This window comes from Cucurbita pepo, unplaced genomic scaffold (assembly GCF_002806865.2).
Source record: "Cucurbita pepo subsp. pepo cultivar mu-cu-16 unplaced genomic scaffold, ASM280686v2 Cp4.1_scaffold000420, whole genome shotgun sequence".
In the NCBI taxonomy this organism is placed as follows: Eukaryota; Viridiplantae; Streptophyta; class Magnoliopsida; order Cucurbitales; family Cucurbitaceae; genus Cucurbita; species Cucurbita pepo.
Window position 1 is genome coordinate 1 of NW_019646652.1, and position 14,814 is coordinate 14,814.

Genomic DNA, 14,814 nt, shown 5'->3' on the forward strand with positions numbered 1-14,814 from the left:
AATAATTTATATTTTAATCACGCATAAAATTTAAATATCAAGTCATAATATATTACTAAAAACTACACAAACGCTAATTATTCTTAATTTTCATAATAATTTTAAAGATAGAATATAGTTAGATGGTCAAGCTGGTCGAGTTGATCCGACCAAAAACAAATGTCACCTCTCGACCAACTCGATTTTTTTTATTTTTTAAAAATTCAACCTAATTCAACCAAAAGAAATCTACTGATTTTCGTGTAGTTGGATGGTCAAGCTGGTCGAGTTGATCCGACCAAAAAAATGTCAGCTCTCTGACCAATTCGATTTTTTTTATTTTTTAAAAATTCAACGTAATTTAACTAAAAAAAATCTACTGATTTTTAAATAATTCTAAAATTAGAATATTAAAATAAAAGAATAAGATAAGAAAGAGAAACAGCCAATTGTTTTGGTCCAAAACAGACGACTCAGCCAATTCCACCTGTTTGCCATTTTTTTTTTAATTATTTGAGTTTTCTAAATTATTATTATTTTTAAACCGAATAAAAATTTTAATTTGTATTTTAATAATTTTACATAATTAAAGACTTTCATAAATTATAATATTAAATTTTATTATTGGTTAAAAGAGTTAAATTTTAATTTCAATAATTTTAAAAAATTAATAAATAGTCCGCTGTGAGATGACTATTAACTATATTACCTATTTACGACCGTTCTAGCATATATATATATATATATATATATATATTTTTTAATATAGAAAAATTTAATATGTATATATATATGTATATATATGTATTTTAATATGTATAAAAAAATTTATACGACCGTTCTCTATTTTAATATATATAAATTTTTTAAAAACAAACTTCCAAAAACTTTTATATATATATATATATATATATATGTATATGTATATTTAATATATATATGTATTTTAATATGTATAAAAAATTTTACGACCATTCTCTATTTTAATATATATAAATTTTTAAAAATATCCTTTCAAAAACTTAAATTTTATTTTTTAAGAGTCGAAAAATAAATAATTAAAAAATAAATATATGCATATATAATTTGTATATATATGTATATGTATGTGTATATGTATATGTAGTAGCAAATTTTTTTTACTATTTTATGTTATTATTTGTAGCTTTGCATATAAAATTTTATTTTTAAAGTTACTAACGTATTCAACATTTCTTTTAACGGATCTAGTACGGATAAAATCGCATTTTGTGTTCAATAAATTTCAGATTTTTTTATTTTGTACCCAATAAATTATAAATTTTAAAAAGCATCGACAAAAAATTAAAAGTTCGAAATCGTACTAGATACAAGCAAACGTTTAGAAACTTATTGAATAACGCGTTAGAGAGCTATGAATCCTACAAACATTGGCTAAGCACATATTAGAACTTGCAAGAGCATAGTTACAAGAAGTAAGCAGAGATTATGTCAGCGAGGTCTGATGGCTGGCTCAACGCCACTGATGAGATCGCTCCCCGAAATGCTTCCCGATGCAAACTGGTCTCGGGCAATGTACGATGCCGATGCTGATGTCGACGTCGGTGAGGATGGAAGTCCGGTGCTCGAGCTTGGAGACAAGTTGGAACACAAGGTGCCACTATCATCATGCATCATGTTCAGTATGTTCTCCAGCTCCCTCACTACAACACGCATAGACGGCCGGTCTTCTGGCTTGTCATGGCAACAACTGAGTGCCAAAGCAGCAAACCTCTCTAAACACTCGGCCGAGACCGAACCCAACCTGGTGTCGACAATTGAAAGCATTGTTCCTAGTTGATGTGCCAGTTTTACCTAGACGAGAAAAAAGTTCGATTATAAGTTTAGATCCTCAACTTTCAGAGTCAGAGTGTCTAATATGTTCGTGAACTTTTAAAAATGTTTAATAAGATGTAGAAGATGAACGGTGAAAGGAAATATACCTCACGAACGATGTTTTTGCCGTGAGAGATAGGATGCATTCCGGTTAAGAGCTCCAAGAGCACAACGCCGAGGCTATAGACATCGCTTTTGTCGGTCAATTTATGGGTTAAAAAGTACTCCGGATCAAGGTAACCCTGCATGATTCATAGAACACTCAGGAAAGCTAAGAAACAAATTATTACTATTCATCTCACATGGCCTACAAGTGAGAGGACTGTTTCGGTAACAGTCCAAGTCCACTGCTAACAGATATTATTCAAGCCTGTTAAGCCTCATAATTTTAAAACGCGTCTACTAGGGAGAGGTTTCCACACCCTAAGGAATGCTTCGTTCCCCTCCCCAACCGATGTGGGATATCACAATCCACCCCTTTTGGAGATCCAACGTCCTTGTTGGCACACCATCTCGAACCTGTCTCTAATACCAACTCTAACGACTCTAGATAAAGTACACAATTCAAGGCGGTCGTTCCTTTTCGAAAGGTAAGCTAGACTAGAAATCATCACCAGACAATCCCATAAATTTTGCATGCTTTATATAGACCATGTTCGTCGAGATAGACTTACCGGAGTACCCTTCACAACAGTAGATACATGTCCAGAAGCGTCCCCTTCATAGTCGAGATCGGGAGCAAGACGTGACAGTCCGAAATCAGCGACTTTGGCAGTGAGCTTGGCGTCGAGGAGTATGTTTCTAGATTTTATGTCTCGGTGATATATAGGAGGATTTGCTTCAGTATGGAGATAGAGTATACCTTTAGCTGAACCCAATGCAATTTGTAATCTCCTACGAAAGTTCAGGTTTACTGCAGTTTTGGCTGCCATAGAACAGTACAAGTTAATGATAGAACTAAAATATCAGATGCAAAGCTGAAAACTACAAACAAGAACCAAACAATCTTGTCCTTTTTGGGGTTTCTCTTTCGGGCTTCCCCTCAAGGTTTTAAAATACGTCTGCTAGGGAGAGATTTCCACACCCTTATAAGTAACGCATCGTTCCCCTCTCCAACCGATGTGGGATCTCACAATCCACCCTCCTGGAGGCCTAGCGTCCTTTCAACACCCTTATAAGGGATGCATCGTTCCCCTCTACAACCGAGATGGGATTTCACAGTCCACCCTCTTTGGGGGCCTAGCATCCTCATCGTTCCTCTCTCCAATCAATGTGGGATCTCACAATCCACCCCCTTGGAGGCCCAGTGTCCTCGCTGGCACCCCGCTCGATGACTGGCTCTGATACTATCATTTGTAACAGTCCAAGCCCACCGCTAGCAGATATTGTCTTCTTTGGGCTTTCTCTTTTAGGTTTACCCTCAAGGTTTTAAAACACGTCTACTAGAGAGAGGTTTCCACACCCTTATAAGGAATGCATCGTTCCCCTCCCCAACTGATGTGGGATCTCAAATCCACCCCTTGGGGGGCCAGCATCCTCACTGGCACACCGCTCGGTGACTGGCTTTGTTTCCCCTCCAACCGATGTGGTATCTCAAAATCCAACCCTTTGGAGGCCCAGTGTCCTTGCTGGCACACGTCGAGCGGCTCTGATACCATTTATAACAGTTCAGCAGATATTGTCCTCTTTGAGCTTTCTCTTTCAGGCTTCCCTTCAAAGTTTTAAAACGCGTCTGCTAGGGAGAGGTTTCTACACCCTTATAAGGAATGCATCGTTCCCCTCTCCAACCGATATGAGATCTCACAATCCACCCCCCTTAGGAATAAGCGTTCTTATCGTTCTCCTCTCCAACCGAGGTGGAATCTGACATCAAGTCTAGTCATTAGAGAAAGACTTCAACCCAAATCATCTAGAAGCCAAACAGATAAACCTATACACAAAGGCCTTCATATGAAATGAAGGTTATAATGAACTCAATGTCTATGTTTATCAGTCACTTCAGCAACTACCATTCTTAAGATAACTAGAAACTAGTACCTACAACTTATATATGTCTATATATATGGATCCATGGGGCACATAGGTGACCACCATAATTTTCAGCCCCAAGAGAATTTGTAATGAAGCATATAATGGAAGCCATGAACATGTAGAATAGATCAAGGTTCAGAACAAATAAGATATTAGCTGAGGCCAATACCAGAAAATTCACAACCAGAAATCCAGTCGCGCAAAGTCCCGTTCGACATAAACTCGTAAACCAGCATCTGCAGAACGACAGAACGAAATAAATCAATGAAAAGCATAGCAACTGGCTTACTACTTTGTCTTCAATTCATAGAACTCTTCAAAAAAACCTTGTCTGACTTTAGAAGTTGATATCAACATATGTAGTCAGTGACATGATTTAATGACATTCATAAGCTCAATGGCTAGCCCCAAGAGATCATCATAGGACCTAAATGAAATAAAACAAAGAAACCAAGCAACCAAGAAACATACTTGTTCCCCTTCTTCATCACAATATCCGATTAGCGAAACTAGATTTCGGTGATGAACTCGTGATAAGAGGTGTATCTCCGTCAAGAATTCTTTTTGGCCTTGCAACGATCCTTCTTCTGCACGTTTGATAGCGACAACTGAATTATCAGACAATATGCCTTTATAGACCTTGCCATATCCTCCATGGCCTACTTGAGATGAACAGTTGAAATATCCAGTAGCTGATTGCATTTCTTTGAATGAAAATGCTTTTACACCATCAATCTTCATACCGATCACCGAAGCTGTAACGAAAGCAAATTTTCGAGCACTTTATGTCATAATCATCAGAGATTAATTCGATCGTCAGTTCTATCGTACTTACAGAAGTTTCTCCTTGACAAATTGTTACGGCTACTCGAACGCCTAGTGAACAGAAGTATGACCACTGCTACAATCAAAACAACACAGGTGACAGATCCAACTATAATGGCAGCCAAGATGCCTGTACCAATCCCCACCTTCTCTGTATGGAAAGTAACTGCACTGATAAACTTGAAAGGTTAAAACAGAACAAGGCCAGTTGAGCACCATTAAAAGGAACATTGCAAAACAAAATGCATACCGATCTGAGAATGGCCGGGGAACGTGAAGTTGAGAAGCTCGTACGGGCCAAAGAGGTCATTACGAGTAAAATTCCATGACATAAATTTTTCTGTAATTCGAAGCGTCTCATTGTCATTCAACAAGTGAGAACCACTATCAAATAATGGGAAAATCTTAAGATACATCCTCATACGAGATCCTTCCCAATCGTATGAATCGATCGACAATTGATACTTATCCAAAGTGAGTTCCTTTGTCACATATTCTTGAAATGAATATTTGTATGGAGGAAAGTAGGAAAAACTTGGACTCTTTAGCCTATATCCTATCCCAAGGGGTGCTGCACAAAAGCATGGATCTGGGGCGTCTGGCACGTATTCGAAAAAAACATCTGTTGGACAACCTCTGACTGGACATGATTCGTTGAAGGTGCTCGAGCTTCTAAACAACCCATCATCTACAGTTTTTGATGCACAGAACAACTTAGAGTTCTGTCCTCTTAAATTTAGGCAGAATGGATTGCCTTCAAGCCTGCAGAATCAAACATGGTTGAATGAGGATTATAGAAAGCAGCTTTCTGAAAATAAGAAGCCAAAGAACTCTTTCAAGATTTAACATAGACAAAATGATTAACTCAGACATTTGAATTCCAGGCATGCATATAATACATGCAGAAACTTACATTTTGGACAAAAAGACATTAGGAAAAAGAAAAATACAGGGTATTTACAATATATTGTGTTTATATGTGAGATCCCACATCGGTTGGGGAAGAGAACGAAACATTCTTTATAAGGGTGTGGAAACCTCTCCCTAGCAAACACGTTTTAAAAACCTTGAGGGGAAGCCCGAAAGGGAAAGTCCAGAGAGGACAGTATCTGCTAGCGATAGCCTTGAGCTGTTACAAATGGTATCAGAGTCAAACACTGGGTGATGTGCCAGTGAGGAGGATGAGTCCCNCAAACACTGGGTGATGTGCCAGTGAGGAGGATGAGTCCCGAAGGGAGGTGGACACGAGGCGGTGTGCCAGCAAGGACGCTGGGCCTCGGAGGGGGGTGGATTGGGGGGTCCCATATCGATTGGAGAAGGGAACGAGTGCTAGCAAAGGTGTTGGGCCTTAAAGAAGGTGGATTGTGAGATCCCACATCGGTTGGGAAAGAGAACGAAACATTCTTTATAAGGGTGTGGAAAACCCGAAAAACCTTGAGGGGAAGCCCGAAAGGGAAAGCCCAAAGAAGACAATATCTACTAGCGGTGCACTTGGGCTTGGGCTATTACAGTATAAGACATCAGGTAAACTTCTAAAGAAAAAGATAACTCATTCTCGTCTCGACAGGGCCTATTAATAGTACTTTCCTATGATAGCACCTACAGTTTGATGTGGCCAAGACATATAATGCATGCCTAGAAAAGATAGGCTTTCATGGACATCAAAGCCAATAAAAGAACCTGCGCATTGAGTAAAATGCATACCTTAGAGTGACATTAACTGGAGGGTTCGTGCTTCCGGAAATGCCAGAAAATGAATTGTCCCGAAGATCACTGAATTAAAAAGAAAAGGAAGTGATCATTCATTAAATAGAAACGTCATCAGATCTCACTCTCTCAAGAACAGGAAAAAAAAAAAGGAATGGCACTCCAACAACGTCTCAAATTCCTATCCTATATTTTTGCTCAAGGATTTACAGTAAAAGTCGAGCACTCGAATTGAAGACCACTTTCTCCCATAGAGATGAAGGCACAGAACCATTTAGAGTGTTGTTCTCAAGTGACCTGCAAGGAACAGTCATTGACAAGATCAGATGCTTTGACAAACATAGCCATTTTGTCATGAAAACATTTGTAAAACCATGCATTGATATCAGATACAATCTTACAGTTTCTGGAGGGCAGGAAGACCGGAGAAACTGCTGGGGATAGATCCATTCAGCTGGTTGTGTGACAAAATTCTACAACATAAATGGATTTGTTAAGCACGAGAAAACTCATCAGAACCGATGCAAGTACTGTTAGGAACCACGACTCTCCACAATGGTATGGTATTGTCCACTTTGAGCGTAAGCTCTCATGGCTTTGCTTTTGGTTCCCAAAAGACCTCGTACCAATGGAGATAGCGTTCCTTACTTATAAACCCATGACCAACCCCTTAATTAGCTAACATGGTACTCCTCTCCCGACAATCCTCAACAAGTACTAATTGATAATTCAACATCAATAAATGGCATACATCGTTGTCATTTGAGAAGAGAGGTTATATGGTGGTATGGGTCCAGTAAAATGGTTCCAGCTAAGATCCCTGTAGAACAAGCAAAGTAGAAAATATCATAGCAATGATCATTAGCCAAAAGAAGAAGCAAAAGTAAACACCTATAGAGATCCTGTAACTTACAAGTAACTGAGGTTTGCATTCTTGCTAAAATTAAGAATCTGTCCCTCCAAGCCGCAATTCCTAAGACTTCTGCAAGAACCATGGTGATGGGACAAAAGCATTAGCCTCCTTCGAGAAGATTTATGAAGCCTATTGGTAGTTCATGATTTGTCGAAAATTTACTCATGAAGGATTCGAATCTTAATCGATAATCTTCATGTCTAATAACCATTAGAGTGGATAAGGTGAGAATAAACAAAGAACATGATTCCTGTTGAAGTGTATGTTGAGGATTGTAGGGAGAGGAGTCCCACATCGGCTAATTAAGGGGTTGATCATAGATTTATAAGGAATACATCTCCGTTGGTATGAGGCCTTTTGGAAAACCAATAGCAAAACCATGAGAGTGGGACAATATCATACCATTCGAGAGAGTTGTGATTCCTAGCATGGTATCAGAGTCATGTCAATAGAATCATCAAAATTTGAACAAAGAAGTTGTGAGTCTCGAAGGTGTAGTCAAAACTAACTCAAGTATCGAACAAAGGGTGTACTTTGTTCGAGGGCTCCAGAGAAGGAGTCTAGCCTCGATTAAGGGGGGGTTGTTCGAGAGCTCCATAGGCCCCAGAGGAGGCTCTATGGTGTACTTTGTTCGAGGAGAGGATTGTTGGGAGAGGAGTCCCACATCGGCTAATTAAGGGGTTGAATCTCCATTGGTATGAGGCCTTTTGGGAAAATCTAAAGCAAAACCATCAGAGTTTATGCTTAAAGTGGACAATATCATACCATGGAGAGAGCCGTGATTCCTAACGGTGTATGCATGTAAAAATTAAAACACGTCCATTTAGATAGCAAAATTTTTAAAGGGTTGCATGGAAGGTGAAAACCGAAAGGAACACTTACAATTTCACTAATGTAGAAAAATTTTCATAAGATGCTGGAATTTCTCCTTCCAAGTTGTTGTTATCAAGTTGCCTGCCAAGGACAGCATAGAAGTGAAAATATAACAAAAAAAGGAACATAATGGAAACTATAAACGACCAACAACATATGACAATGTGATCAAGTAAAATAATAATAGATAATAATAAGGATCGTCAACACGGGCGTTCTAGTGCTAGAACCTTGTTCAAGAGATGTCTTTGCTGGGATTGACCCAGATATGGACCAAAGCTCATGGAGGAGTATCCGTATTTGGATAAGTAGGTGAACTAGAGCGGATTAGATATATCTTTAGTTCCTATTTAACTAGTTAACATCTAATATAGATATATCTTTAGTTCCTATATAACTAGTTAAAAGGGTATATCTGCGAAGCTATATATGGTAGATAGTTATATTTGGTAAAGTTATATATAGTAAGCTAAACCATATATATACCCTTAGACGTGTTTTGAAAATGTACTTTTTGTGTTCTCTGTATTCTCTGTATTCTCTCTTACTATATATACCTGAAGTCATCAATCAAAACCTTTAGCCAATATTCCTCTTTCCATTTTTTCTTTTTTGTTGTTTGTGTTCATCTAGAACGAGGGTGTGCGTTGTTGTGCGTTAACGTACATTGAATATCCTCCAATGCTCAAACGAGCTTGCTCTTTTAAACAGGAAAGCTACTCCTTAACTTATGATGCTGAAGTTTCATGGGAAGAGATTAGGAGCGTTGTGCGCGTAATTGCCTCTATGTAGATCTTAGTGTATAGGATCTTTGGGATTTTGTGATATTTTTTACTTGTAAACAATTGGAGTCACTTTTTCGAAATGTTGACACCACTTAGTGTTCTCTAAGCCTGTGTGCTCGAGTGTTCTTATTGTTGGGATATGATATTTAGTTAAAGTTATATATAGTAAACTGAAACCATATATATATCCCTAAGTCAGTGCTTTCAAAATGTACTTTCTTCATTCTCTATATTCTCTCTCGGTGTACATACCTGAAGTTATAGCCAATATTCCTCCTTGCATTTTCTCTCTCTTGTTCTTTGTGTTCATCTTGATCGAGTGTGTGCGTTGTTGTGCGATCCTAACACTTATAACATAATTTTGAATGTGCTAAAAGAAACTTGCCCATAGAATGAAAGTGAACTTACAGAATGCTTATAACTGGCAAGCTCGAAAGTTCCGGTGGCAGAGAACCCGACAATTTATTGTTATCCAAAAGCCTGTTGAGAACAAAAAAACATCATAGGAAGTATGTCCACCATCACTTCCATATACACACATTTTTGGAGAAGAAATGTTTTATTGATCACTTCCATACATATCAAATAACTTAAATAATACTCACAAGTGAATAAGCTTGGGTAATGTGGAAAGCTCAGATGGAATTTGACCACTGAGTGTGTTGTTATTGAAGTGGCTGCAAAGTAAACAAAGAAATGAGGGGAGAAAAGCTATTGTTTGGGTCAACTTACTATGAAAAAGAGATGAAGATCCACTCACATGTGCTTCAGATTGATCAAGTTAGCATATGATTTTGGGATAGGCCCTGAAAGTTGATTCTCATCTACTTGGAATCGGATGAGTTTTGTAAGATTACCAAGCTCATCTGGAAGAGAACCAGATAGTTTATTTCCATTTAAGAGTCTGCACCAAAAACGTTCAAACTGTTAGATTTGGAAGAAACTAAGATCAAAAGTAGTTGTTTTATCTCTCTCACACACACACAATGAACAAAGTAATTCTACCAAGCTTTCCTCTTTTACTAAAATTCCATATAAATTCAAGCTCAACCCCACCACTAGTAAATATTGTCCGCTTTGGCCTGTTACGTATCGTCGTTAGCCTCACGGTTTTAAAACGTGTCTGCTAAGGAGAGGTTTCCACACCTTTATAAGGAATGTTTCGTTCCCCTCTCCAACTAATGTGAGATCTCACAATCCACCCTCCTTGGGGGCCAGCGTCCTCGCTGGCACACCACCCAGTGACTGGCTTAGATACCATTTGTAACAACCCAACCCCACTGCTTGCAGATATTGTCTACTTTGACCTGTTACGTATCGTTGTCAGCCTCATGTTTTAAAATGCATCTCTTAAGGAGAGGTCTCCACACCTCTCCAACTGATGTGGAATCTCACAATCCACCCCCCTTGGGGGCCGGCGTCCTCGCTGGCATACCACCCAATGACTAGCTCTAATACCCACCGCTAGCAGATATTGTCCGCTTTGGCCTTACGTATCGTCATCAGCCTCACAATTTAAAAACGCGTTTGCTAGGGAGAGGTTTCCACACCGTTATAAGGAATGTTTCGTTCACCCCTCCAACTTATGTGGAATCTCATAATCCACCCCCCTTAGAGGCCAACGTCCTCGCTGGCCACCACCCAGTGACTAGCTCTAATACCATTTGTAACAATCCAACCTCACCGCTAACAGATATTGTCCACTTTGGTCGTTACATATCGTCGTCAGCCTCACAGTTTTAAAATGTGTCTGCTAGGGAGAGATTTCCACACCCTTTTAAGAAATGTTTCGTTCCCCTCTCCAACCAACGCGAGATCTCACAATCCACCCCCTTGAGGGCCCAGCGTCCTCACTAGCACACAGCCCAATAACTGGCTCTGATACCATTTGTAACAGTCCAACCCCACCGCTAACAAATATTTTCCGCTTTAACCCATTACGTATCAACATCCCCCTCATAGTTTTAATACGCGTTTGCTAGGGAGAGGTTTCTACATCCTTATAAGGCATGTTTCGTTCCCCTCTCCAACCAACGTGAGATCTCTCTCTCATACGAAGAGTAACATAAACAAAGCCCAAATGTTGGTAATAAGAAAGAAAGAGGATAATCACAAAAAAGCTGAGAGATCGTTTAGGTTCTCTTGCTGCAATGATCTTTAACAATAAGTAGAAGTAATTTAATATAGTAACTTATGAAATTTCTACAGATGAAAGAAATAAACTAAGAAGAAATTCAGTGAGATTTAACTTACAATAGTCTCAGGAACCTAAGACTGCCAATCTCCTTCGGAATTGAACCAGTTAAGTCATTCCACATGAAATCTCTTCCAGGATAAACCAAGAGAAGAAAATCATTACCAGAAAGAAAGTTTAGGAAAGTATGAATAGAACAATGGAATTTTCTTCAAGATACCAATTTCATTGTCAATTACTCACAACTTCTCAAGTTGAGACAATTGGCTGATCTCAGGGGCTAAGTTTCCAGATAGGTTCTGATTCAATAGATGGCTGCAACAAAAGGGGAAAATCAAATGTAATACATTGCAATACCTACATACCATGTATGTTACCAAATCACTGTTTAAGCCACGATCACTCTTTTGTTTTCGATGTAACAGCTCAAGCCCACCGCTAGTAGATATTGTCTTCTTTGGCCTGTAACATATCGCCGTCGGCCTCACAGTTTTAAAACACGTTTACTAGGGAGAGGTTTCCATACCCTTATAAGGAATGTTTCGTTCCCCTCTCCAACCGATGTGGGATCTCATAATCCACCCACCTTGAGGGCCTAACATCCTTGCTAGCACACCGCTCGGTATCTGGCTTTGATACAATTTGTAATAGCCCAAGCTCACCACTAGCATATTATCCGCTTTAGCCCGTTGCGTGTCGCTGTCAATCTTACGGTTTTAAAACGTGTCTACTAGGGAGAGCTTTCCACACCCTTATAAAAAAATATTTTGTTCCCCTCTCCAATCGATGTGAGATCTCACAATCCAACCCCCTTGAGGGCCCAATGTCCTTGCTAGCACACCGCTCAGTGTTTGGCTTTGATACCATTTGTAACAACCCAAGTCCACCGCTAGTAGACATTGTTCGCTTTGACCCATTACATATCACCGTCGGTCTCACGGTTATAAAATGCGTCTGCTAGGGAGAGGTTTCCACACCCTTATAAGGAATGTTTCGTTCCCCTCTCCAACTGATGTGGGATCTCACAGTCCACCCTTCTTGGGGGTCCAACGTCCTCACTAGCACAACGCTCAGTATCTGGCTCTGATACCATTTGTAACAACCCAAGCTCACCGCTAGCAGATATTATCCGCTTTAGCCCGTTACGTGTCGCCGTCAGGCTTACGATTTTAAAACGCGTCTACTAGGGAGAGCTTTCCACACCCTTATAAAAAATATTTCATTCCCCTCTCCAACCGATGTGGGATCTCACAAACCAACCCTCTTGGGGCGCCCAATGTCCTTGCTAGCACACCGTTCAATGTAACAACCCAAGCTCACCACTAGTAGACATTGTTCGCTTTGACCCATTACGTATCACCATCGGCCTCGCGGTTTTAAAATGCGTCTGCTAGGGAGAGGTTTCCACACCCTTATAAGGAATGCTTCGTTCCCCTCTCTAACCGATGTGGAATACTTGTGAGTCTCTCGTAGATCCGACATGGGGAAAATAAAGAAGTAATAGTAAAGGAAGGGGAGAGTGCTGAACAAAACATACAGTTCTTTGACACGTAAGTTCCCAACAGTTCCATTGATAGAGTTGCATACCACTCCAGTCCAACCAACAATGCAAGGATCTCCCTTAGTCCAGTTTTTAAGGTGATCCATAGGATCAATTAGACTCCTCTTTATTGCTAGCAATGCAGCAACTGCAGATACATAAAAGATTATCAAAGAACTCATCTCACTACAGGGAGCAAATATGGAGGGTATTCAACTTATTTCCAATATCATATGCTTGTGAATTGTACATGATATCATTGTTTTGTAGACATATAAAGCACAACGAACTTTTTTATTTATTTAATTTGTAAGTGTTCGCTACGACTCTCCACAGTGATATGATATTGTCCACTTTGAGCATAAACTCTCGTGGCTTAGCTTTTGGGGTCTCCAAAAGGTCTCATACCAATGGAGATGATCATCCCCTTAATTAGCCGACATGGGATTCCCTCCCAACAATCCTCCCCTCGAACAAAGTACACCATAGAGCCTCCCCTGAGGCCTATGGAGCCCATGAATAGCCTCTCCTTAATTGAGGCTCGACTCCTTTCTCTGGAGCTCTCAAACAAAGTACACCTTTTGTTCAACACTTGAGTCGCTTTTTGACTACATCTTCGAGGCTCACAACTTCTTTGTTCGACATTTGAGGATTCTATTAACATGGCTAAGTTAAGTACATGACTCTGATACCATGTTAGGAATTACGACTCTCCACAATGGTATGATATCGTCCACTTTGACCATAAACTCTCGTGGTTTTGCTTGTGTAACACAAAATCTTAGTCATCATAGCTTCAACCCATTCTCTAAGCAATATGCGCTAAATAAACCATTCAAAGTTCAAACTCTATATGATTAATACGAAAGAGAAACAAAATGCAGGCATATTTCCAATAACAATAGTCATTAGCAACTTGGTTCAATAGTAGCCAAACTTTCAAAAGCTCCCAAGTTGATACCCGGACTTCCTTCTTCATATATACCATGCTACAGAGAACATTAACCTTGAATTCAAACAAGTAAGAAAAAGAAAAAAAACCATTGCAAAACTGACTGTAACTGTCCAAGCCACCGCTAGTAGATATTGTCCTCTTTGGACTTTCCCTTTCGAGCTTCCCATGGGATCTCACAATCCACCCCTTTGAGACTCAGCACCCTCACTGACACTCGTTCCTCTCTCAAACTGAAGGGGGTGGATTGTGAGATCCCACGTCAGTTGGAGCGGAGAATGAAACATTCTTTACAAGAGTGTGGAAACCTCTGAAAGAGAAAGCCTAAAGTGGACAATACCTACCGACGGTAGGCTTGGAGCTTGGACCGTTACACTGACACTAGCTTTAAACCAACCAAGAAAGTGCAAGCAAATTCATGAGACAAAGAACATACAAGACAAGACAAACTTACCATCAGAAGGCTCTGTGGTTTCAGCAGCAGCAAGGAGCAAGGAGCAGCAAAACCATAGCAGAAAAACACACACACAATCCTTCCCCATCAGCTCACAAACAGCATCACAAGCAAACAAACGAACACCTACCCATTTCCAAACCATAAGCCACAATCACAAACACCCAATCACATTCAAGAAATTCCACACAAAACCCATCAAACAAATCAACCAAACTCACAGAATTGAAAGAGTTAGACGGCAAACAATCAATACCTGTGGGAGAATGAAGCAGAGCAAGGTGGAAGAAATGGGTTCGTGAGAAACCCAAATAAGAAACAAGAAGAAGAAGAATGAATGAATTGGATGTGGTGAAGAAGAAGGAGAGTGAGATTGAAATGGGTATAAATGGTGAAGGGGGAAAGAAGGCATCGCGGGGTCAGAGTGGAGGAGGTTTAGTTGGCGCTTCCAATTTACTAATATTTTTGGCTTTTCCTTCACACCCATTGACAGCAACAACATTACAGACTCTCCCCCTCTCTCTCTTGCGGAGCTTTGTTGACTTTTCAAAACCTCAACGATGATGTAAACTCCACGCGCTATTCCGAGAGTGGGCTTATTATATGAAACAATCAAAATATCATTTTTGTTTACATGTGCTATCAAAATCAATTTTTATAATTATTAATTCCATGGAATTCCACTTTAAACTTGGAAAAAAAAAATG

At 39.5% G+C, this 14,814-nt stretch overlaps 1 protein-coding gene across 1 annotated transcript; it reads right to left on the reverse strand.

Moving 5' to 3' along the window:
- Nucleotides 1-1,326: 1,326 nt before the first annotated feature.
- Nucleotides 1,327-14,609, reverse strand: LOC111785254 (probable LRR receptor-like serine/threonine-protein kinase At1g06840). Its single transcript, XM_023665661.1, has 21 exons — nucleotides 14,364-14,609; nucleotides 14,108-14,233; nucleotides 12,699-12,849; nucleotides 11,405-11,476; nucleotides 11,221-11,292; nucleotides 9,728-9,871; nucleotides 9,573-9,644; nucleotides 9,376-9,447; nucleotides 8,192-8,263; nucleotides 7,310-7,378; nucleotides 7,148-7,216; nucleotides 6,798-6,869; nucleotides 6,607-6,693; nucleotides 6,394-6,462; nucleotides 4,940-5,451; nucleotides 4,700-4,855; nucleotides 4,336-4,619; nucleotides 4,034-4,100; nucleotides 2,508-2,758; nucleotides 1,941-2,075; nucleotides 1,327-1,812 (listed from the first exon to the last, which is right to left on the reverse strand). Exons 2-21 carry the CDS (start codon nucleotides 14,193-14,195, stop codon nucleotides 1,450-1,452), a joined length of 2,877 nt encoding a protein of 958 aa, XP_023521429.1. The 5' UTR covers nucleotides 14,196-14,233; nucleotides 14,364-14,609; the 3' UTR covers nucleotides 1,327-1,449.
- Nucleotides 14,610-14,814: the final 205 nt, after the last annotated feature.